A 23,680-nucleotide genomic window follows, 5' to 3' on the forward strand; every position below is an offset into this window, starting at 1 on the left:
AGAGGGTTAAATAAGGAACATGATATGGGAATTGAAACCAGGTGTGTGTAATACAGACAAAACAAAACGAAACTGAAACATGGATCGGTGGTGACTAGGAAGCCGGTGACGTCGACCGCCGAACACCACCCGAACAAGGAGAAGGGCCGACTTCGGCGGAAGTCGTGACAGATGCACCTGTACTGACCTCGCCTTCTGGATGTTAACAGTGTGAACATCGGGCTCGGTGGTTTTCTGTACGGCTGAAGGCCAGAATGTGTAGAATTGCAGGATATTATATTTAAAGCTGTAAAGGTTTCTCGCCACTCCTCTAAAATGTTTCGCCCGTGAGGTGGCGGGGATCCCCAACCAAATCTCACTTAGGGCCCCCAAAAAGCTAGAAATGGCCATTCCATCACCCACCAATGCAGCCAACCAAAATACTTTAACAGTTATGTGCAGTGCAAGATACGTTAACTTTGTCCACAGGCAAATGTCTAATATAGTTTTATTCCTGGTTACAGACACCCTTGGCCTAAAGTGCACTCGAAGGGATGGATGACTGTCTATAACCACTGGAATCAAACTGGTTGAATCAACGTTGTTTTAGTGTAATTTGTCGACGTATTGTGACGTGGAATCTACATGGAAAATATATTGTCATCAAACGTTTTAAAAAAAAACCTGTTTGAAAAACGTCATCAACAAAAACTTTTGTTTTGAGTGTGGAATTTCAACCATAGGAGGATGTCATCATTGTAACCTCTTTTCAACATAGACAAACCCGGTATAAAATATGTTGAATTTGCACCTTTTAAACTAAGTCAGATTTTCAACCTTATTCCCACTATCAGAAAAAATATATATAGGCTGGGCAGCACCTCCTATGGAGTGTTGCTCTATCTACAGCTATTCAGTTGTTCTCCCACCAAAAGCTTCAACCAAGCCCTGCTTAGCGTTTACATTTGTCACTGTGTACGGTTACAGGCACACAATAAGGAGATTATTGTGGATAGTCAGATTAATGTAATATTTAGATTAAAATGCTTACATGCTTTACAAAAAGATCGATGTCCCTAATAATCCTGTTTACACGGACACATCTGAAATCAGGCTACCTGATGGCAATCCGATAAATGCAGAAAATCGCTAATCAGAATAAACTCTCTTCTACACCACTATTTCTGGGAAACATATTTGATTCTGAGTTCAGACATACAAGTTTGTATGTGAAAACTACTTATAAGACACATAGATTCAGTTGTTCCGAACTCACTTCGCTTGCGCTAAAGAGGGAGGCTCCGTCGGCTGGTGCTAGCACATCCGCAGATCAAATACACCGCTGGAATGCCGATTAGGTGTCCTAATAATTTGAGATTTCGCAGAAAACCAGATGTTTTAAGGTGTTTACGTGACTACTGTGTAATCTGCCTACTGCCAAAATCAGTATAATATCTAATTATTACTGTGTACTCACTGACTACTACCAATGTGTTATCTTGAGAGGGATTATTGAGAGATGTCTTAAGACCTAAATGTATTCGAAGTCATTCCAACAGGTAGGTAGGTATAACAGCGCAAATGAAATGTAACCATACTTTATAAGTCAAATTTCATCAATGAGACTATTTAGGCCTATATAGTATAGCATTTACAAAGTCATCAACAGCTTCCATTTCAATTCAACCCAGGGTTCAACTAAAAATAGACAATACGTAAATGTATACGCCTAAGGTTTCAAGCTTTGGTTGAATTAAAATGTTAGTCATTAATATGTTGGATTCACGTCTCCATCTCAACCAAAAGTCTAGGTTAAAGAAAAGGACTAAATCAAATCAAAGTGCAATTCATTTGATTTGATTTGATTAGATTTAGTCATATTCTTTAACTTAGATGTTTGGTTGAGATGGAGACATGTGCCACTGACTTAGTCTGGCTTTAATTCCAGTTTGCCTACAAATGAATAAATTATATGTTGGATGTACGTCTCCAAACAATCAAAGTAAAGAACAAGACTAAATCAAATCAAATCAAACATTAAATGCACTTTACATAAAGGTTGATTTGATTTAGTCCTATTTTTTACTTTGATTCTTGGTTGAGATGGAGACATGAATCCAACATATCAATTATTCATTTGTAGACAAACTGGAATTAAAGCCAGACTAAGTCAGTGGCACAGATGGAACTGCGTTGACAACCAATGGCACGAAAGATACATCTCCTTCAAATGTTGATATTTGGTTGCATTGACAACCAAACACAATTCAATATCCCTTTGGCAATAGAGTAAATAGCATATTAACTTGTTAACATAATGTGTTAACTTGTCAACAAGTCAATAGGCTATTTACTGTATTGCAAAAGTGGCCATGGATGTGTTACAAAGGTAATATTGGATTGTGTTTGTTTGACAACGCAATCAATTAACAACATTTAAAATATATTAAATTATATGTTGGATTCCAACTAAATCAAAAATAAAAGTGAAAGTATAGGATTAAGCCAGTGGCTCAGATGAAACCTTCCAAGCATTAGATATCCTTTAAATGTTAATATTTTGTTAAGCTGTCAACCAAACACAATTCAATATTATTTTTTTAAATACAGTAAATAGCCTATTTTACAAACTAATGTAACCATATTTATTCAACCTTAAAATAAATAACACATCCATGGCCACATTTTGAGGTTAGCCTACAGTAACTATAAATGTTTTCTTGTGTAATCATAGAAAGTGTGCATGTTCAAGATAGCATGTTAACAAAACAAAGGAGCTGATCGTGGACTTCAGGAAACAGCAGAGGGAGCACGCTCCTATCGACATGGACGGGACCGCAGTGGAGAAGGTGGAAAGCTTCAAGTTCCTTGGCGTACACATCACTGACAATCTGAAATGGTCCACCCACACAGACAGTGTGGAGAAGAAGGCGTAACAGCGCCTCTTCAACCTAAGGAGGCTGAAGAAAATTGCATTGGCACCTAAAACCCTCACAAACTTTTACAGATGCTCAATTGAGAGCATCCTGTCAGGCTGTATTACCGCCTGGTACTGCACCTGTACCGCCCGCAACCGCGGAGCTCTACCGCCCGCAACCGCGGAGCTCTCTTTGTCAAACTACCTGCCCTCCAGGACAGCTACAGCACCAAATGTCCCAGGAAGGCCAAAAGATCATCAAGGACATCAACCACCCGAGCCACTGCCTGTTCACCCCGCTATCATCCAGAAGGCGAGGTCAGTACAGGTGCATCAAAGCTGGGACCAAGAGGCTGAAAAACAGCTTCTGTCTCAAGGCCGTCCGACTGTTAAATAGCCACCACTAGACGGCTTCCACCCAGTTACGTAACCCTGTACCTTGGAGGCTGCTGCCCCGTATACGTAGACTTGAAATCACTGGCCACTTTAATAATGGAACACTAGTTACTCTAATAATGTTTACATGTTTTTGCTTTACTCATATCATATGTATATACTGTATTCAATTCTATTGCATTTTAGTCTATGCCACTTTATATATATATATATATATATATATATATATATATATATATATATATATATACCTTAATTCCATTATTTTACTTTTAGGTTGTGTGTATTGTTGTGAATTTTTAGATATTACTGCACTGTTGGAGCTAGAAACACAACCAATTCGCTACACCCGCAATAACATCTGCTAAACATGTGTAAACATATGTATGTGACAAATACAATTTGATTTGATTTGATTCGATGCAAAGGTTACAGGTCTGAGAAGATATTCACAATTGCTATAATAATCTGCACAGAATCTTGTACAGCATTGATCACTTGCACTATGTCCTTTTAATGTGATCTCAACTGCAATCTAGGGCATTTGGTTGTGCTATTAGATAAGCACAGTTATAACACATTAAGTTGTATAAATACAAATATCTGACATTGTATTCCCATTTGAACTTTGTTGCAATATAAATGGTTGAAAGCACAGTGATAACACATTTAGATGACAACTAAACCAAAAATCTGACATTGGTTTTCCATTGGAATTTGGTTGAGCTTTCATATGGTTGAATGCATAGTGATAACACACTGGGAAATCCCAAAACTTCTGTCTGTCTTTTTGAGTCGGTGAAATAAGGTTGAAATCTCAACCAAATATTACCCACATTTCCACGTGGAAATGACATGGTTTGCCCAATGGGTTGTCTCTATAGGTGGGACAACATATTTGTTACAAATGGCAGCCTATTCCGTAGTGCACTACTTTTGACGGGAGCCCTATGTGCCCTGGTCAAAAGTAGTGTACTGAAAGGAATAGGCTGCCATTGGAACGCATACAATTTGTCTGATCACTTATCTCATTTGTATTAAGAAGGCTCTCTCTGATCTTTAGCAGGGCACTTGGCAGGCACCCTGAGACGATCCCCAAGCATCAGGCTTATGAGTTCATAGGTTGCACTCATGAGTCTGTGATTCAGTGAATGTGAGTGTAAACATACTGTACAATCTATTTCCCTGGGTTCATATACTGTATAATCTCAGCGCATGAGGTCACTACTGGTTTTACCAAATGTAAAATTAAATGGCATCTGCCATAGGAGAAGCAATTACAACTATGTGTACAGGCCTGCAATGCTAAGCTACACTCATCACTGAAAACGGTAGCCTGTTGTTGAAAGTCAGCTTTTTTCTACAGATTCACAAATGTATTCATTAGCAATATGTTAATATTAATATTTTAGAACACGGTGGTATAATTTGTCCTTGTGCAAGGAATTTACTCTTAGAAGAAAATAAAGAACTCTATTATATTATATTTGAGATGACATGAGTATGGAAGCTCGTTCCTGCCACCCAATAAAATCTATGAGATAGTAAGTAAATTATGAGATGATAAATCATAACTTTATTTGGTAAACAGCTGAGGAATGGGACAGGATAAATCTAACCACTCTCAAATACATAGACTAAAGGACTCTCCAATACAGTACATTCGGAAAGTATTCAGACCCCTTCTCTTTTTCCTCATTTTATTACATTACAGTCTTATTCTAAAATGGATTAAATACAAATGTTTCCTCAATCTACACACAATGCCCCAAAGCGAAAACAGAAATACCTTATCTACATACAGTGGGGCAAAAAAGTATTTAGTCAGCCACCAATTGTGCAAGTTCTCCCACTTAAAAAGATGAGAGAGGCCTGTGACAGACAAAATGAGAAAAAAAATCCAGAAAATCACATTGTAGGATTTTTTATGAATTTATTTGCAAATTATGGTGGAAAATAAGTATTTGGTCAATAACAAAAGTTTATCTCAATACTTTGTTATATACCCTTTGTTGGCAATAACAGAGGTCAAACGTTTTCTGTAAGTCTTCACAAGGTTTTCACACACTGTTGCTGGTATTTTGGCCCATTCCTCCATGCAGATCTCCTCTAGAGCAGTGATGTTTTGAGGCTGTTGCTGGGCAACACAGACTTTCAACTCCCTCCAAAGATTTTCTATGGGGTTGAGATCTGGAGACTGGCTAGGCCACTCCAGGACCTTGAAATGCTTCTTACGAAGCCACTCCTTCATTGCCCGGGCGGTGTGTTTGAGATCATTGTCAAGCTGAAAGACCCAGCCACGTTTAATCTTCAATGCCCTTGCTGATGGAAGGAGGTTTTCACTCAAAATCTCACGATACATGGCCCCATTCATTCTTTCCTTTACACGGATCAGTCATCCTGATCCCTTTGCAGAAAAACAGCCCCAAAGCATGATGTTTCCACCCCCATGCTTCACAGTAGGTGTGGTGTTCTTTGGATGCAACTCAGCATTCTTTGTCCTCCAAACACGACGAGTTGAGTTTTTACCAAAAAGTTATATTTTGGTTTCATCTGACCATATGATATTCTCCCAATCTTCTTTTGGATCATCCAAATACTCTCTAGCAAACTTGAGACGGGCCTGGACATGTACAGGCTTAAGCACTGCAGGATTTGAGTCCTGCATAGAGGTGGTAGGCTTTGTTACTTTGGTCCCAGCTCTCTGCAGGTCATTCACTAGGTCCCCCCGTGTGGTTCTGAGATTTTTGCTCACCGTTCTTGTGATCATTTTGACCCCACGGGGTGAGATCTTGCGTGGAGCCCCAGATCGAGGGAGATTATCAATGGTCTTGTATGTCTTCCATTTCCTAATAATTGCTCCCAAAGTTGATTTCTTCAAACCAAGCTGCTTACCTATTGCAGATTCAGTCTTCCCAGCCTGGTGCAGGTCTACAATTTTGTTTCTGGTGTCCTTTGACAGCTCTTTGGTCTTGGCCATAGTGGAGTTTGGAGTGTGACTGTTTGAGGTTGTGGACAGGTGTCTTTTATACTGATAACAAGTTCAAACAGGTGCCATTAATACAGGTAACGAGTGGAGGACAGAGGAGCATCTTAAAGAAGAAGTTACAGGTCTGTGAGAGCCAGAAATCTTGCTTGTTTGTAGGTGACCAAATACTTATTTTCCACCATAATTTGCAAATAAATTCATGAAAAGTCCTTCTCATTTTGTCTGCCATAGTTGAAGTGTACCTATGATGAAAATTACAGGCCTCTCTCATCTTTTTAAGTGGGAGAACTTGCACAATTGGTGGCTGACTAAATACTTTTTTGTCCAACTGTAAGTATTCAGACCATTTGCTATGAGACTCGAAATTAAGCTCAGGTGCATTCTGTTTCCATTGATTATAACTGAGATGTTTCTAAACTTGATTGGAGTCCACCTGTGGTAAATTGATAATTGATTGTCTATATAAGGTCCCACAGTTGACAGTGTATGTCCAAACAAAAACCAAGCCATGAGGTCGAAGGAATTGTGGCCTCCATCATTCTTAAATGGAAGAAGTTTGGAACCAGCAAGACTCTTCCTAGAGCTGGCTGCCAACGGTCACTCTGACAGAGCTCCAAAGTTCCTCTGTGAAGATGGGAGAACCTTCCAGAAGGTCAACCATAACTGCAGCACTCCACCAATCAGGCCTTTATGGTGGATTGGCCAGACAGAAGCCACTCATCAGTAAAATGCACATGACAGCCTGCTTGGAGTTTGACAAAAAGCACATAAAGGACTCTCAGACCATGAGAAACAAGATTCTCTGGTCCGATGAGACTAAGATTGAAATCTTTGGCCTGAATGCCAAGTGTCACGTCTGGAGGAAACGAGGCACCACTCATCACCTGGCCAATACCATCCCTACAGTGAAGAATGGTGGTGGCAGCATCATGCTATGGGGATGTTTTTCAGCGGCAGTGACTGGGAGACTAGTCAGGATCGAGGGAAAGATGAACAGAGAAAAGTACAGAGAAATCCTTGATGAAAACCTGCCCCAGAGCGCTCTGGACCTCAGACTGGGGCGAAGGTTCATCTTCCAACAGGACAACGACCCTAAGTACACAGCCAAGACAATGCAGGAGTGGCTTCGGGTCAAGTCTCTGAATGTCCTTGAGTGGCGCAGCCAGAGCCCAGGCTTGAACCCGATCGAACATCTGAAAACTGTGCAGTGATGCTCCCCATCCAACCTGACAGAGGTTGGATGGGGAGCATCCTTGAGAGGATCTACAGAAACGAATGGGAGAAACTCCCCAAATACAGGTGTGCCAAGCTTGTAGCGTCATACCCAAGAAAATTTGAGGTTGTAATCGCTGCCAAAGGTGCATCAACAAACTACTGAGTAAAGGGTCTGAATACCTTTGGAAATGTGATATTTCAGGTTTTATTTTTAATACATTTACTAAAATTTTGAAACACCTATTTTTGCTTTGTCGTTTTGGGGTAATGTGTATAGATTGATAAGGATTTTTTCCCCCATCCATTCTAGAATAAGGCCGTAACATAACAAAATGTGGAAAAAGTCAAGGGGTCTGAATAGTCTAAATAGTTTCCGAATGCCCTGTATGGATGCATGGACTGACCATTTATGAGATCAAAATGATAGTTTTAACCATGTTTTGAATATAATCAGTGTTTGTTTACAATTACATTGTTTACAAACAATGGAGTTAAACAAGTTTATATTTTGGGTTCTGATGGGGTAAGACTGTTTGCTCATGAGGCATTTCTAAGTTATATTCTTCAATAATAATTTTAAAATCCAAAAATGGATGTACCAGTCCCTGATTTTCAAACAGGCACCAACTCACATCAACAAAACTCTCCAACCCCTTATTAATATAGGACAATATCACCACAAACTAACTCTCTCTCTATCTCTCTCTCACACACACACGTGCATCTTACTACTTCCTAGTACTTACATACGACTAACTTACTTAGTACACACTTACAACTTACCATAATATTATGACTTACATATCTCAAAATAATGACTTGTTATCTAAAAATAATGGCATACTATCTCATAATTATGACTTACACTCTCATAATAACAACTTACTATCTCATAATTATTACTTACTATATCATTATACTGACAATCTCATAATTATGACTTACTATCTCACAATAATGTCTTCCTCTCATAATTATGAATTACTATGTCATAATTTGTAGTCAGGTTAGTTTTTTGCCTGGCAGGAACGAGCATCCATACTGAGAAGATAAATATATCGAGTTTCACTGATGTTATTATTTTACATTTATGAGAAGCCTATAATAGAATGGCTGCTTAATGGAACGTCATTCAACGTTATCAAAAATAAATTAAATTGCATTTCACATGAAATTACAAAAGTCATTCGTGAATAGGTTGAAACTGTCTGATGTGTGAAAAGAATATGGCATGTGTTATGCTAGGTATTGCCGTCATTGTAAATCATAATTTGTTCTTAAAACTGACTTGCCTAGTTAAATAAAGGTTAAATAAAAATAAAATAAAATATTTTAAAAAACTGCAGGTGATTGATCATAGCGGATATAACAATTATACCGGCTTCCCTGTTGATCTAATTAGTTCGATATCGCTGATTTTGATATCGTCTAGAATATGACACTGTAGTACATTGAACATGATACTTGTCAAATATCTAAATTACTTTCACCCTCAAATATTTGGATCTTAAAGATGAGTGCCCCACAAAGAAGATAACGTCTGCCTAATCAGTGTATTGCAATGGGAAAGAGTAGCTTCTTACCGTTGGCAGTAGCGCCTCCATTTGAGCGCCTTGGTCCTTAATGTCCATGTTCGATAGTCTAATTCCCGGAGTATGGAATGGTGGTGTTATTTTTACTATTCTCAGTGTTAGATCTGAAAAGTGCAGTACGGAAAACCACGAACTGGCACGCTATGGTCACATGTTTAGCAGAAGTCGTGAAGCCTTGGCAGATATCATTATTCCTCACATGGGCGCAGTTTATATTTTATCAATACACAAACCATAAGCATCCTTCTTGCTTTGTGACGCCACAGAATAGATTGTTGGGAGCACATTTATTATCGAGGGAGTTTCTCATAAATGTAGAATGTTGGTAGGCTACCGTATCTGGCGGATGTTTATTACGACAAAAGTATCATTCTAAAAGACACCCGAGACAAACTTTACACAACTCACTGACTCAAACTGCATTAGAACAGAGAGCATATACATTAACGTAACTACATATAAGCACACCTATAAACAAATATATGTATATTATAATACAAAAAATATATTTTGTACACAATAAATCAAATAAATAACGGGTCAATATCTAAATGTTGCCCCTTGAGTTGATCAAAGTTCAGAACGCTTATTATATTCTTGGTCTGACCATTCAAATCGCAACTGCCTTTTTGCGAACGAGTGGAATCATCAACAGTGGTTTGTTCGTTATGTTCTCCTGCATCCCCAGCACTTGACTTCCGGGTGTGCCCTTTTACCAGCACATTCACCACGCTCTCTTAAACGGCCAACCCGCCTTCTCGCGGCACAGACCGAGGGCCTGAGACGTGAAACGAACAAGCCTACCCCAGCACGAAGTCGGCTCAAGTAGGCAAATAGAGACGTTGCTGGCAGAGTTTGCGAGATGCCGGACAAAAGGCCTTTTTAAAACCACCCTGCGATTCCTGCCGCGTCTACAGACATCCCTCAAACAACCAAAAACCTACTCTCGGAGAATGAGTGCACAAATGGTAAATAGTCGCTTTGTTATAGATAAAATATATATGTCATGGAAAGGTGGCTGCTGGCAGAGATTTATGTTGCAGTAACGTTGAAGGTCTCTGGCTAGCCTACTTAGCCAGCTAGAAGAATGAAGTAAGGAGCTGACATTAAACGGAGCCTATATTTACATGAGCAAAAAATAGGCTACTAAGTTCTCATAATAACTTTGCTTTACAGAGAGTAGGCTACTGAGACAGACAGTGATGTGGCGCTCAGTGAGTGGTGAGGCTGAGGCAGGCTGCAATGCATGCAATTGAGCAGAGGAGACAGAGGGAGGTTAGTACAGTCAGTATTGGAGGCTGCTGAGGGGAGGACGGCTTATAATAATGGCTGGAACGGAGTCAATGCAATGGCATCAAACATATTGAAACCATGTGTTTGATGTATTTGATACCATTCCACTGATTCCGCTCCAGCCATTACCAAGAGCCTGTCCTCCCCCAGTTAAGGTGCCACCAACCTCCTGTGGTACAGTGGTTCCCAAACTTGCTGTCGGAGCCCCATGTGGGGTCCCCTGAGAAAATCTGTAGTAATCTTATCAAACAAGTCGATTTTTGTTATTTTATTAGATAAAGATATGTTTCATTATGAACATCTCCACATGGCCTATCTTCCCTATAGGCCTATATTAAATGGCAAACAATATAGTTGTACAAATGTCATACATTCTCGTTTATATCGGTGGTTGTTTGTCTTATCTCGATCACCCACTGGAGTTTATAGTTTTCCCATTACCCACCTTTGTCTTACCACTACGTCACTGATATTAATACAGAATCATAAGTAATATTACGATCCTCTGTGTGCTCTATTGACGTCTTATTGTGCAGAGCTTGATTAGTAATGCCTAGGAATACAAGATGTGAACACTATGTCATTTTAGAAAAGAGATATCTATGTAAAGAGTCGATGATTTTATGCAATTCATCATTACAATGGACTGAAGAGTCGCTGATGCTATATGTCAGTGCGAATTATTCAGCTTTCAGGGGTATAACATTATATTTGTATGGCTATATGTGTTTGTACATCGACTGCGGTGAATGAAACTACAGCAGCCATGGCAATAATGGCTGGGTTCATTTTTGGTTGTTTTTGCTGTTCACCAAATAGTATTTGAAAGTTTTTTTTTATTGTATAGAAATGCAGTAAATGAGCTTCAACTTTACCAAAAAAATACTATAAGAAACAGGGGCAATGTTTAGTCGTTTATTATCATAATTGATTAAAATTACATGGACATAGGGAATCCGATCCTAGATCAGCACTCCTACTCTGAGACCCCTTTTATGAAGACAGGCCCTGAAGGATACCAAGCTAGGACATCACATGACTCAGACTGGCCACACCCACTCACTACTGGGCCATGCTCCCTCCATCCAAATTCAGTGTCCAACTTGGCCATGGTTCAAAAGCCATGGCAGCAGCTCTCCCTTGGCTCTCAGCATCAAAGAGCATCAAAGGGGAAGCCCACATTGCCCTCCCTTAGGTGTCACTGTGCTCCCACTCTACGCAACACGTCATTTATGCTCTGTACCAATCCCATGTCCTCCTCAGAAAGAGCTCACCGTCAACCACAAATACCATCACTCCTTGCTTGGCACAATGCCTGCTGCTTGGCATGATATAACATATATCAATACAATCATTCAGTCAACTTGCGAAGTTGATGCTGTTTTGACTGATACACCGCAACCATTCTCATATTTTTGAAAGTACTTGATGCCCTCTGGTGTATATGAATGGAACAGCATCAATAAGATACACTGAGATAGTGTTGCGAAATTTAGACAAGAATATTAGTCAACAGTTGTGAAAAGTGACACTTTATTTGAGAATGCCTCGCATAGCGAAATAGTCCTCATATAACTCAATTATGACTTGTGTTTGTATTGTCTACCTAAAAATATACTGAATAATACACGATTGAACATGCAATGCATTGTGATAGCCACAAGGTGGCAGTGGTAAAGATGCAGTATGCAGGCCTACATGTCCTGAGTAACAGAGACGGTTTGTATTGTCCCTGCATCATTTTTTAGGTAAGCGTATTAATGTAACGGACTATTTTACATCAAAACCAGTATCCAAAGGTTTACCAAAGTTTTCCAGGATAATACAATTGTGGATGTGCTTTGGATGTGCACTGTTGGCCCACCTCACCATCAGTGACTTAAAATAATACCTGCATAGTCTAGCCCCATAATAATCTTCATGATCTGTGAGTGTAACTTATGCGCTCTCCCTCTCTCTCTCTTTCTCTCTTCTCTCTCTCTCTCTCTCTCTCTCTCTCTCTCTCTCTCTCTCTCTCTCTCTCTCTCTCTCTCTCTCTCTCTCTCTCGCTCTCTGAAATGGCACACTATTCCCTTTATATTGCACGGGGACTAACTTTGTGTTGCATATTGGGGGTGGGGGTTCAAGGTCAATGGGTTCCAGTGTCAACACTCCTCTAGGGGGGGTCCGTGGTCATGAAGGGAAAATACATCCAAAAATGACCTGATAATTTGGTCAATATACCCCAATCACAACTGAAATTCCAAAAATGTTCTATAAACTGTGTTCTTACTTTTAACAAGGGGTTTTTCTGCCATTGTAATCCTTGGACAGCTGGCGGGCTGCCTAAGCGTTTTTCAGGCCACCTAAGTTCAAACAGTCTAAAAATGTTTTTTAAAAATGTAAATGTTTTTGGGGGAAAGATAAAGTATGTAGAAAAGTAATAGAGCTATACATTTTGTAATAATATAATCTTTGAGAACTAACAGTCACCAAACAAATAAGCTAGACCATCAAGGAGAATTGAAAATTCCAAAAACAATGAATTTAGCAGTATTGATTTTGTTATCATATTTGAGCAGGGATGGAATGTAAGAATTTTTGGCTCTGGCCAGCATGGCTAGTAGACTGCATGTTTTCTCAGCACTGGTCCATAATCTGTAACATGCAATATTTGAAATGACAAAGGATTTTGGGCACAGGCCAAATGGGCTAGTAGACTGCAATTTTTAAGCTAGCGGGCTTTCCATCCCTGTGTTTGAGCATGAGAAATCAGTATTAGCCATGGAAAGGTGAGACTCCCATGAACATGTCACTTGTTTTGTTCTAGGATGCCCACAAGCCTCACAAGTCTCGTCTGAAGATAGCCTGGTACCAGTTGAAAGAATGTATAGAAGTACACAGTGCATTCAGAAAGTATTTACACCCTTTGACTTTTTCCACATTTTGTTGTGTTACAGCCTGAATTTAAAATTGATAAAATGTAGATGTTTTGTCACTGGCCTACCCACAATAAATACCCCATAATGTCAAAGTGAATAATATTTTTTTGAAATTAATAAAAAATTAAATGTCTTTAGTCAATAAGTAGTCAGCCCCTTTGTTATGGCAAGCCTAAATAAGTTCAGGAGTAAAAATATGGTTAACAAGTCACATAAGTTGCATGGACTCACTCTGTGTGCAATAATAGTGTTTAACATGATGTTTGAATGACTACCTAATTTCTGTCCTCCACACAAACTCAGCAAAAAAAGAAACGTTCTCTCACTGTCAACTGTGTTTATTTTCTGCAAACTTAACATGTGTAAATATTAACAAGATTCAACAACTGAGATATAAACTGAACAAGTTCCACAGACATGTGACTAACAGAAATGGAATAATGTGTCCCTGAACAAAGGGGGGGAGTCAAAATCAAAAGTAACAGTCAGTACCTGGTGTGGCCACCAGCTGCATTAAGTACTGCAGTGCATCTCCTCCTCATGGACTGCACCAGATTTGCCAGTTCTTGCTGTTAGATGTTACCCCACTCTTCCACCAAGGCACCTGCAAGTTCCCGGACATTTCTGGGGGGGAATGGCCCTAGCCCTCACCGTCCGATCCAACAGGTCCCAGACGTGCTCAATGGGATTGAGATCCGGGCTATTCATAGGCCAAGGCAGAACACTGACATTCCTGTCTTGCAAGAAATCATGCAAGAGCGAGCAGTATGGCTGGTGGCATTGTCATGCTGGAGGGTCATGTCAGGATGAGCCTGCAGGAAGGGTACCACATGAGGGAGGAGGATGTCTTCCCTGTAACGCACAGCGTTGAGATTGCCTGCAATGACAACAAGCTCAGTCCGATGATGCTGTGACACACCGCCCCAGACCATGACGGACCCTTCACCTCCAAATCGATCCCGCTCCAGAGTACAGGCCTCGGTGTAACACTCATTCCTCCAACGATAAACGCGAATCCAACCATCACCCCTGATGAGACAAAACTACGACTCGTCAGTGAAGAGCACTTTTTGCCAGTCCTGTCTGGTCCAGTGATGGTGGGTTTGTGCCCATAGGTGACGTTGTTGCCGGTGATGTCTGGTGAGGACCTGCCTTACAACAGGCCTACAAACCCTCAGTCCAGCCTCTCTCAGCCTATTGCGGAAAGTCTGAGCACTGATGGAGGGGTTGTGCGTTCCTGGTGTAACTTGGGCAGTTGTTGTTGCCATCCTGTACCTGTCCCGCAGTTGTGATGTTCGGATGTACCGATCCTGTGCAGGTGTTGTTACACGTGGTCTGCCACTGCAAGGACTATCAGCTGTCCGCACTGTCTCCCTGTAGCACTGTCTTTAGGCGTCTCACAGTACGGACATTGCAATTTATTGCCCTGACCACATCTGCAGTCCTCATGCCACCTAGCAGCATGCCGAAGGCACGTTCAAGCAGATGAGCAGGGACCCTGGGCATCTTTCTTTTGGTGTTTTTCAGAGTCAGTAGAAAGGCCTCTTTAGTGTCCTAAGTTTTCATAACTGTGACCTTAATTGCCTACCGTCTGTAAGCTGTTTGTGTCTTAACAACCATTCCGCTGGTGCATGTTCATTAATTGCTTATGGTTCATTGAACAAGCATGGGAAACATTGTTTAAACCCTTTACAATGAAGATCTGTGAAGTTAAATGGATTTTTACGAATTATCTTTGAAAGACAGGGTCCTGAAAAAGAGATGTTTATTTTTTTGCTGCGTTTACAATTATCTGTAAGGTCCCTCAATGGAGCAGTGAATTTCAAACACAGAGTCAACCACAAAGACCAGGGAGGTTTTCCAATGTCTCGCAAAGAAGGGCACCTATTGGTAAATGGGTAAAAAAAAGGAAACATTGAATATCCCTTTGAGCATGGTGAAGTTATTAATTACACTTAGGATGGGGTATCAATGCACCCAGTCACTACAAAGATAAAGGCGTCCTTCCTAACTCAGTTGCCGGAGAGGAAAGAAACCCATCAGGGATTTCACCATGATGCCAATGGTGACTTCGAAAAAGTTACAGAGTTTAATGTCTGTGATAGGGGAAAACCGGTGATGTTGTACCCACGGTGACTATTAAAACCTTCCCCAACCAGAAACAGCGCGAACCACTGCTTTTAATCATGGCAAGGCGACCGGAAACATGACCAAATACAAACAGTGTAGCTATTCCCTCCGCAAGGCAATCAAATAAGCTAAGCGTCAGTATAGAGACAAAGTAGAGTCGCAATTCAACGGCTCAGACACGAGACGTATGTGGCAGGGTTTACAGGCAATCACGGATTACAAAAAGAAAACCAGCCCCATCGTGGACACCGACGTCTTGCTCCCAGACAAACTTAACAACTACTTTGCTTGCTTTGAGGACAATACAGTGCCACTGACACGGCCCGCTACCAAAACCTGCGGGCTCCACTTCACCGCAGCCAACATGAGTAAAACGTTTAAACGTGTTAACCCTTGCAAGGCTGCCGGCCCAGACAGCATCCATAGCCGCGTCCTCAGAGCATGTGCAGACCAGCTGGCTGGTGTGTTTACGGGACATATTCAATCAATCCCAGTCTGTTGTCCCCACATGCTTCAAGAGGGCCACCATTATTCCTGTACCCAAGAAGGCAAAGGTAACTGAGCTAAACGACTATCGCCCCGTAGCACTCACTTCCGTCATCATGAAGTGCTTTGAGAGACTAGTCAAGGATCATATCACCTCCACCCTATCTGACACCCTAGACCACTCCAATTTGCTTACCGCCCCAATAGGTCCACAGACGACGTAATCACACTGCACACTGCCCTAACCCATCTTGACAAGAGGAATACATATGTAAGAATGCTGTTCATCGATTACAGCTCAGCATTTAACACCAAAGTACCCTCCAAACTCGTCATTAAGCTTGAGACCCTGGGTCTCGACCCCGACCTATGCAACTGGGTCCTGGACTTTCTGACGGGCCGCCCCCAGGTGGTAAGGGTAGGAAACAACATCTCCACCCCGATGATCCTCAACACTGGAGCCCCACAAGGGTGCATTCTTAGCCCTCTCCTGTACTCTCTGTTCACCCATGACTGTGTGGCCATGCATGCCTCCAACTCAGTCATCAAGTTTGCAGACGACTACTACAGTGGTAGGCTTGATTACCAACAACGACGAGATGGCCTACAGGGAGGAGGTGAGGGCCCTCGGAGTGTAGTGTCAGGAAAATAACCTCACTCAATGTCAACCAAACAAAGGAGATGATCGTGGACTTCAGGAAACAGCAGAGGGAGCACTCCCCTATCCACATCGATGGGACAGTAGTGGAGAAGGTGGAAAGTGTTAAGTTCCTCGGCGTACACATCACGGACAAAATTAAATGGTCCACCCACACAGACAGCGTGTTGAAGAAGGCGCAACAGCGCCTCTTCAACCTCAGGAGGCTGAAGAAATGTGTCTCGTCACCGAAAACAATCACAAACTTTTACAGATGCACAAACGAGAGCATCCTGTCAGGCTGTATCACCGCCTGGTACGGCAACTGCCCCGCCCACAACCGTAAGGCCTGTTCACCTGCCTGTTCACCCCACTACCATCCAGAATGCGAGGACAGTACAGGTGCATCAAACCTGGGAACGAGAGACTGAAAAGCAGCTTCTATCTCAAGGCCATCAGACAGTTAAACAGCCATCACTAACATTGAGTGGCTGCCGCCAACATACTGACTCAAATCTCTAGCCACTTTAATAATAAAAAATTGGATGTAATAAATGTATCACTAGTCACTTTAAACAATGCCATTTTATATAATGTCTACATACCCTACATTACTCATCTCATATGTATATACTGTACTCTATACCATATACTGCATCTTGCCTATGCCGTTCGGCCATCGCTCATCTATATTTTTATATGTACATATTCTTATTCATTCCTTTACACTTGTGTGTGTATAAGGTAGTTGTTGTGAAATTGTTAGATTACTTGTTAGATATTAATACACGGTTGGAACTAGAAGCACAAGCATTTCGCTACACTCGCATTAACATCTGCTAACCATGTGTATGTGACCAATACAATTTGATTTGATTTGAGAAGGGCCTTGGTCAAATCAAATGTTATTTTTCACATGCGACGTCCTCAACAGGTGTAGACCTTAACTTCTTACCGTGATATGCTTACTTACAAGCCCTTAAGTTCAAGAAATAGAGTTAATAACATATTTACTAAATAAACTGAAGTAAAAAAAATCTGATTACTCACAAGTTAACACAAGAAATGTACATAACTATAATAAGGCTGTATACAGGGGGTACCGGTACCGAGTCAATGTGAGGGGGCACAGGTTAATCAAGGTCATTTGTAAAGTGACTATGCATAGATAATAAACAGCTAGCAGCAGCAGTGTAAAAACAAAAGTAAATGTAAATAGTCTGGGTGGCTTGATTAGTTTAGCAGTCTTATGGCTTGGGGGTAGAAGCTGTTAAGGAGCATTTTGGTCCTAGACTTGGCGCTCCTGTACCACTTGTCGTGCGGTAGCAGAGAGAACAGTCTATGACTGGAGTCTTTGAAAATGTTCTGACACCGCCAGTATATGGGTCCTGGATGTCAGGAACCTTGGCCCCCGAGATGTACTGGGCCGTATGCACTACCCTCTGTAGTAGTGCCTAACAGTCAGATGCTGAGCAGTTGCCATACCAGGCGGAAATACAACTGGTTAGGAAGCTCTCAATGGTGCAGCTGTAGAACTTTTTGAGGATCTGGGGACCCATGCCATGAGGGTTTCAGTCTCCTAAGGGGGAAAAGGTGTTGTCGTGTCCTCTTCACAACTGTGTGTGTTTGGACCATGATAGTTTGTTGGTGATGTGGACACCAAGGAACTTAACTCTCAACCGGCTCCACTTCAGTCCTGTCAATGTTAAGGGGGTCCTGTTCGGCCCTCCTTTTCCTATAATCCCCGATCAGCTCCTTTGTCTTGCTCACATTGAGGGAGAGGTTGTTGTCCTGGCACCACACTGCCAGCTCTCTGACCTCCTCCTTATAGGCTGCTTCATCATTGTCGATGATCTGCCCCCTGTTGAGTCGTCTGCAAACTTAATGATGGTGTTGGAGTCGTGCTTTTACATTTTTATTTATTTATTTTATTTCACCTTTATTTAACCAGGTAGGCTAGTTGAGAACAAGTTCTCATTTGCAACTGCGACCTGGCCAAGATAAAGCGTAGCAATTCGACACATACAACAACACAGAGTTACACATAGAATTAACAAAACATACAGTCAATAATACAGTAGAACAAAATAAAACAAAAAGTCTGTATAGAGTGAGTGCAAATGTGGTAAGTTAAGGAAATAAATAGGCCATGGTGGCGAAGTAATTACAATATAGCAATTAAACACTGGAATGGTAGATTGGCAGAAGATGAATGTGCAGGTAGAGATACTGGGGTGCAAAGGAGCAAAATAAATAAATAAATACCAGTATGGGGATGAGGTAGGTAGATAGATGGGCTGTTTACAGATAGGCTAAGTACAGGTGCAGTGATCTGTAAACTGCTCTGACAGCTGGTGCTTAAAGCTAGTGAGGGAGATGTGAGTCTCCAGCTTCAGAGATTTTTGCAATTTGTTCCAGTCATGGGCAGCAGAGAACTGGAAGGAAAGACGACCAACGGAGGAATTTGCTTTGGGGGTGACCAGTGAGATATACCTGCTGGAGCGTGTGCTACGAGTGGGTGCTGCTATGGTGACCAGTGAGCTGAGATAAGGCGGGGCTTACCTAGCAGAGACTTGTAGATAACCTGTGGGTTTGGCGACGAGTATGAAGCGAGGGCCAACCAACGAGAGCGTACAGGTCACAATGGTGGGTAGTGTATGGGGCTTTGGTGACAAAACGGATGGCACTGTGATAGACTGCATCCAGTTTGTTGAGTAGAGTGTTGGAGGCTATTTTATAGATGACATCACCGAAGTCGAGGATCGGTAGGATGGTCAGTTTTACGAGGGTATGTTTGGCAGCATGAGTGAAGGATGCTTTGTTGCGATATAGGAAGCCGATTCTAGATTTAATTTTGGATTGGAGATGCTTAATGTGAGTCTGGAAGGAGAGTTTACAGTCTAATCAGACACCCAGGTATTTGTAGTTGTCCACGTATTCTAAGTCAGAGCCGTCCAGAGTAGTGATGCTGGACGGGCGAGCAGGTGCGGGCAGTGATCGATTGAAAAGCATGCATTTAGTTTTACTTGCGTTTAAGAGCAGTTGGAGGCTACGGAAGGAGAGTTGTAATGGCATTGAAGCTCGTCTAGAGGTTAGTTAACACAGTGTCCAAGGAGGGGCCAGAAGTATACAGAATGGTGTCGTCTGCGTAGAGGTGGATCAGAGAATCACCAGCAGCAAGAGCAACATCATTGATGTATACAGAAAAGAGAGTCGGCCTGAGAATTGAACCCTGTGGCACACCGATAGAGACTGTCAGAGGTCCAGACAACAGGCCCTCCGATTTGACACACTGAACTCTTATCAGAGAAGTAGTTGGTAAACCAGGCGAGGCAATCATTTGAGAAACCAAGGCTGTAGAGTCTGCCAATAAGAATGTTGTGATTGACAGAGTCGAAAGCCTTGGCCATGTCGATGAATACGGCTGCACAGTAATGTCTCTTATCGATGGCGGTTATGATGTCGTTTAGAACCTTGAGCGTGGCTGAGGTGCACCCATGACCCGCTCTGAAACCAGATTGCATAGCGGAGAAGGTATGGTGGGATTCTAAATGGTCAGTAATCTGTTTGTTAACTTGATTTCGAAGACCTTAGAAAGACAGGGTAGGATAGATATAGGTCTGTAGCAGTTTGGGTCTAGAGTGTCACCCCCTTTGAAGAGGGGGATGACCGCGGCAGCTTTCCGATCTTTGGGAATCTCAGACGATACGAAAGAGAGGTTGAACAGGCTAGTACTAGGGGTTGCAACAATTTCTGCAGATAATTTTAGAAAGAGAGGGTCCAGATTGTCTAGCCCGGCTGATTTGTAGGGGTCCAGATTTTGCAGCTCTTTCAGAACATTGGCTATCTGGATTTGGATAAAGGAGAAAAGGTGGGGGCTTTGGCTGGTTGCTGTAAAGGGTGCATCGCTATTGATCGGGGTGGGGGTAGCCATGTGGAAAGCATGGCCAGCCGTAGAGAAATGCTTCTTGAAATTCTCAATTATAGTTAATTTATCAGTGGTGACAATGTTTCCTAGCCTCAGAGCAGTGGGAAGCTGGGAGGAGGTGCTCTTATTCTCCATGGACTTTACAGTGTCCCAGAACTTTTTTGAGTTAGTACTACAGGATGCAAATTTCTATTTGAAAAATCTTGCCTCAGCTTTTCTAACTGCCTGTGTATATTTGTTCCTAACTTCCTTGAAAAGTTGCATATCACGGGGGCTATTTGATGCTAATGCAGAACGCCACAGGATGTTTTTGTGCTGGTCAAGGGCAGACAGGTCTGGCGTGAACCAAGGACTATATCTATTCCTAGTTCTACATTTTTTGAGAAGGGCATGCTTATTTAAGATGTTGAGCAAGGCACTTTTAAAGAATAGCCAGGCATCATCTACTGACGGGATGAGTTCAATGTCATTCCAGGATACCCCGGCCAGGTCGATTAGAAAGGCCTGCTCGCAGAAGTGTTTCAGGGAGCGTTTGACAGTGATGAGAGGTGGTCGTTTGGTCGCAGACCCATTACGGATGCAGGCAATGATGCAGTGATCGCTGAGATCTTGATTGAAAACAGCAGAGGTGTATTTGGAGGGCAAATTAGTTAGGATGACATCTATGAGGGTGCCCGTGTTTACTGATTTGGGGTTGTACCTGGTAGGTTCATTGATAATTTGTGTGAGATTGAGGGCATCAAGCTTAGTTTGTAGGATGGCTGGGGTGTTTGGCCACGCAGTCGTGGGAGAATAGGGACTTCAGGAGGGGACTAAGCATGCACCCCTGATGGGACCCCGTGTTGAGGGTCAGAATCGCAAATGTGTTGTCGCCTACCCTTACCCCCTGGGTGCGGCAGTTGCAGAGGGAGGTGTTTAGTCCCAGGCTCCTTAGCTTAGTGATGAGCTTTGTGGGCAACTATGGTGTTGAATGCTGAGCTGTAGTCAATGAACAGCATTCTCACATACATTGGAGAGAACAAGTATTTGATACACTGCCGATTTTGCAGGTTTTCCTACTTACAAAGCATGTAGAGGTCTGTAATTTTTATCATAGGTACACTTCAACTGTAAGAGACGGAATCTAAAACAAAAATCCAGAACATCCCATTGTACGATTTTTAAGTAATTAATTTGCATTTTATTGCATGACATAAGTATTTGATAACCTACCAACCAGTAAGAATTCCAGCTCTCACAGACCTGTTAGTTTTTCTTTAAGAAGCCCTCCTGTGGGGGATCACGTGACCCTTGAATGAGATGGCCGCATGAACTAAGAGCTCCGCACAAGTAGTTTCCAATTCCTAATCTTACCTCCACCCCAAGTTCAAACTCCTTTAGCTTTAGTAAATGGCGGCTACAAAAGGCGACACAACAGGTGACATTTTTACCCGGGCTCGGGCATTAGCGACGGAAAAAGCCTCCAAGAAGAAGCTAGCTTCAGAAAAAGCTAGCGCCATTAGCCAGGAACAAGAGGACCCGCTCCCCCCCGAGGCACAACGAATGCCAACCTCGCACTCTGTCAAAGACATCCTTTCTGAGTTGAGATCCCGACGTACAGAACTAAACACTAAATTAGATGCCATTAACTCTCAGCTCAGTGCGATAGGGGGAAAGGTGACAATCCTGGAAAACGCTTTGCCTGACATCAACAAGAAGATAACCATAAACGCTGGGTACCTGGACGAGGCAGAGGGGCGAATCCTATCCATGGAAAACTTATTGACAGATGCCATGGAAACAATAGCATATGCTAAAAAGAAAATAGAGCATCTGGAAGAGAAAACAGAGGACCTGGAAAACAGGGGGCGAAGGAATAATTGTGTTCTATTCAATCTGGGCGAAAAAGAAGAGGGAAACATGCCACTGATCCCCTACCTGCAAGACAAACTTCCCGAGTGGCTCCACCTGTCCACCGACAGGCCCATAGAACTCGAGAGAGCTCACCGAGCACTGAGGCCCCAACCAGCAGCCAGACAACCACCGCTCCCAATCACCATACGTTTCCTGAGATTCACCGACAAGGAACGAGTCCTACAGGCGGCGAAAAACAACACCATCACAGTGGGAAACGCCAAACTCACTTTACACCAGGACCTGTCAGCTGGAATACGCCAAAAGCGCCGAGAGTTTGACGAAGTGAAGAAATACTCAATTGACCGAGGCATCTTCAGGGGATTCAAATACCCAAACGAGCTCAGGATTCTTCACCAAGGAGCCTTGCGACGCTTCAAAACTCCCGAAGAAGCAAAACGTTTTTTGAAAGACAATCCTGGTCAATGAGAAACGGACCAATGACTAAATGCTATTAATGCTATTACTGAAGGAGGTAAGACTACATATAGCCGATATCCAAAGACCCACCTGCTAAATGTCATTATAGCTGTCCAATTTATATTTATTTTCCTTTGGCTGAGAGGGATAGGCTCTATAGCCTAACCTAGGCCTACTAATGTTTCAGCCTACTTTTATTTCCCTGTTTTTTTGTTGCTATTATTACTTGGGGTTCCCTATGTTCCTTGGGGGAGGTATATGTAGGGTGGGCTATTGATTTTATTTTTCTCCCTCTTTTAGTGTGGTCTGGACGGGGGCTACTGTGTCATTTACTCAATGCGGGGTGGAGAGGATGAGGCATTTCTTTGGTGGGGAGAGGGAGACGTTGTGCGTTGCTAACTGTTCCCGGTTTTTGTTTTATTCGGAACACAGAATTGAGACTGAGCGGGGGGGTAATAGATCCAACGGGATATGTCGAGTTGTTTGGGAACTTGGCTGGGGTGTTCAGAGATTATTATTTCATGTACACCATTTATTTTCCTTTTATGTGCAGCTGTAACTACTATCCACTTTTACCCAGCGATGACTTGCACTAAAGCTCGATTACTGTTCGATGACGATGCCTAGCACCTTAAATCTATTGACATGGAACTGCCATGGTCCAGGCCATGCAATAAAACGGAAAAAGATACTATGTGCTCTAAAAAAAGAAAAAGCAGACATCGCGCTATTACAAGTTCCACATCCCTGTCCTGCTGGCTTCACTGGATGCTGAGAAGGTGTTCCACACCCCTGTCCTGCTGGCTTCACTGGATGCTGAGAAGGTGTTCCACACCCCTGTCCTGCTGGCTTCACTGGATGCTGAGAAGGCGTTCCACACCCCT

At 42.3% G+C, this 23,680-nt stretch overlaps 1 protein-coding gene across 2 annotated transcripts in view; it reads right to left on the reverse strand.

The window, feature by feature from the left end:
• LOC139380285 (sodium-driven chloride bicarbonate exchanger-like) overlaps positions 1–9,774 on the reverse strand; it is a 57,728-nt gene extending 47,954 nt beyond the window's left edge. Inside the window, exon 1 of one of the 2 annotated variants that reach the window (XM_071122855.1) lies at positions 9,080–9,774. In XM_071122855.1, the coding sequence (XP_070978956.1) occupies positions 9,080–9,127 (48 nt within the window). In that variant the 5' untranslated portion in view covers positions 9,128–9,774. The remainder of the gene's footprint in view (positions 1–9,079) is intronic. The other variant, XM_071122852.1, reaches the window with a different exon arrangement.
• Between the last annotated feature and the right edge of the window lie 13,906 nt (positions 9,775–23,680).

Source organism: Oncorhynchus clarkii, chromosome 22 (genome assembly GCF_045791955.1).
Source record: "Oncorhynchus clarkii lewisi isolate Uvic-CL-2024 chromosome 22, UVic_Ocla_1.0, whole genome shotgun sequence".
In the NCBI taxonomy this organism is placed as follows: Eukaryota; Metazoa; Chordata; class Actinopteri; order Salmoniformes; family Salmonidae; genus Oncorhynchus; species Oncorhynchus clarkii.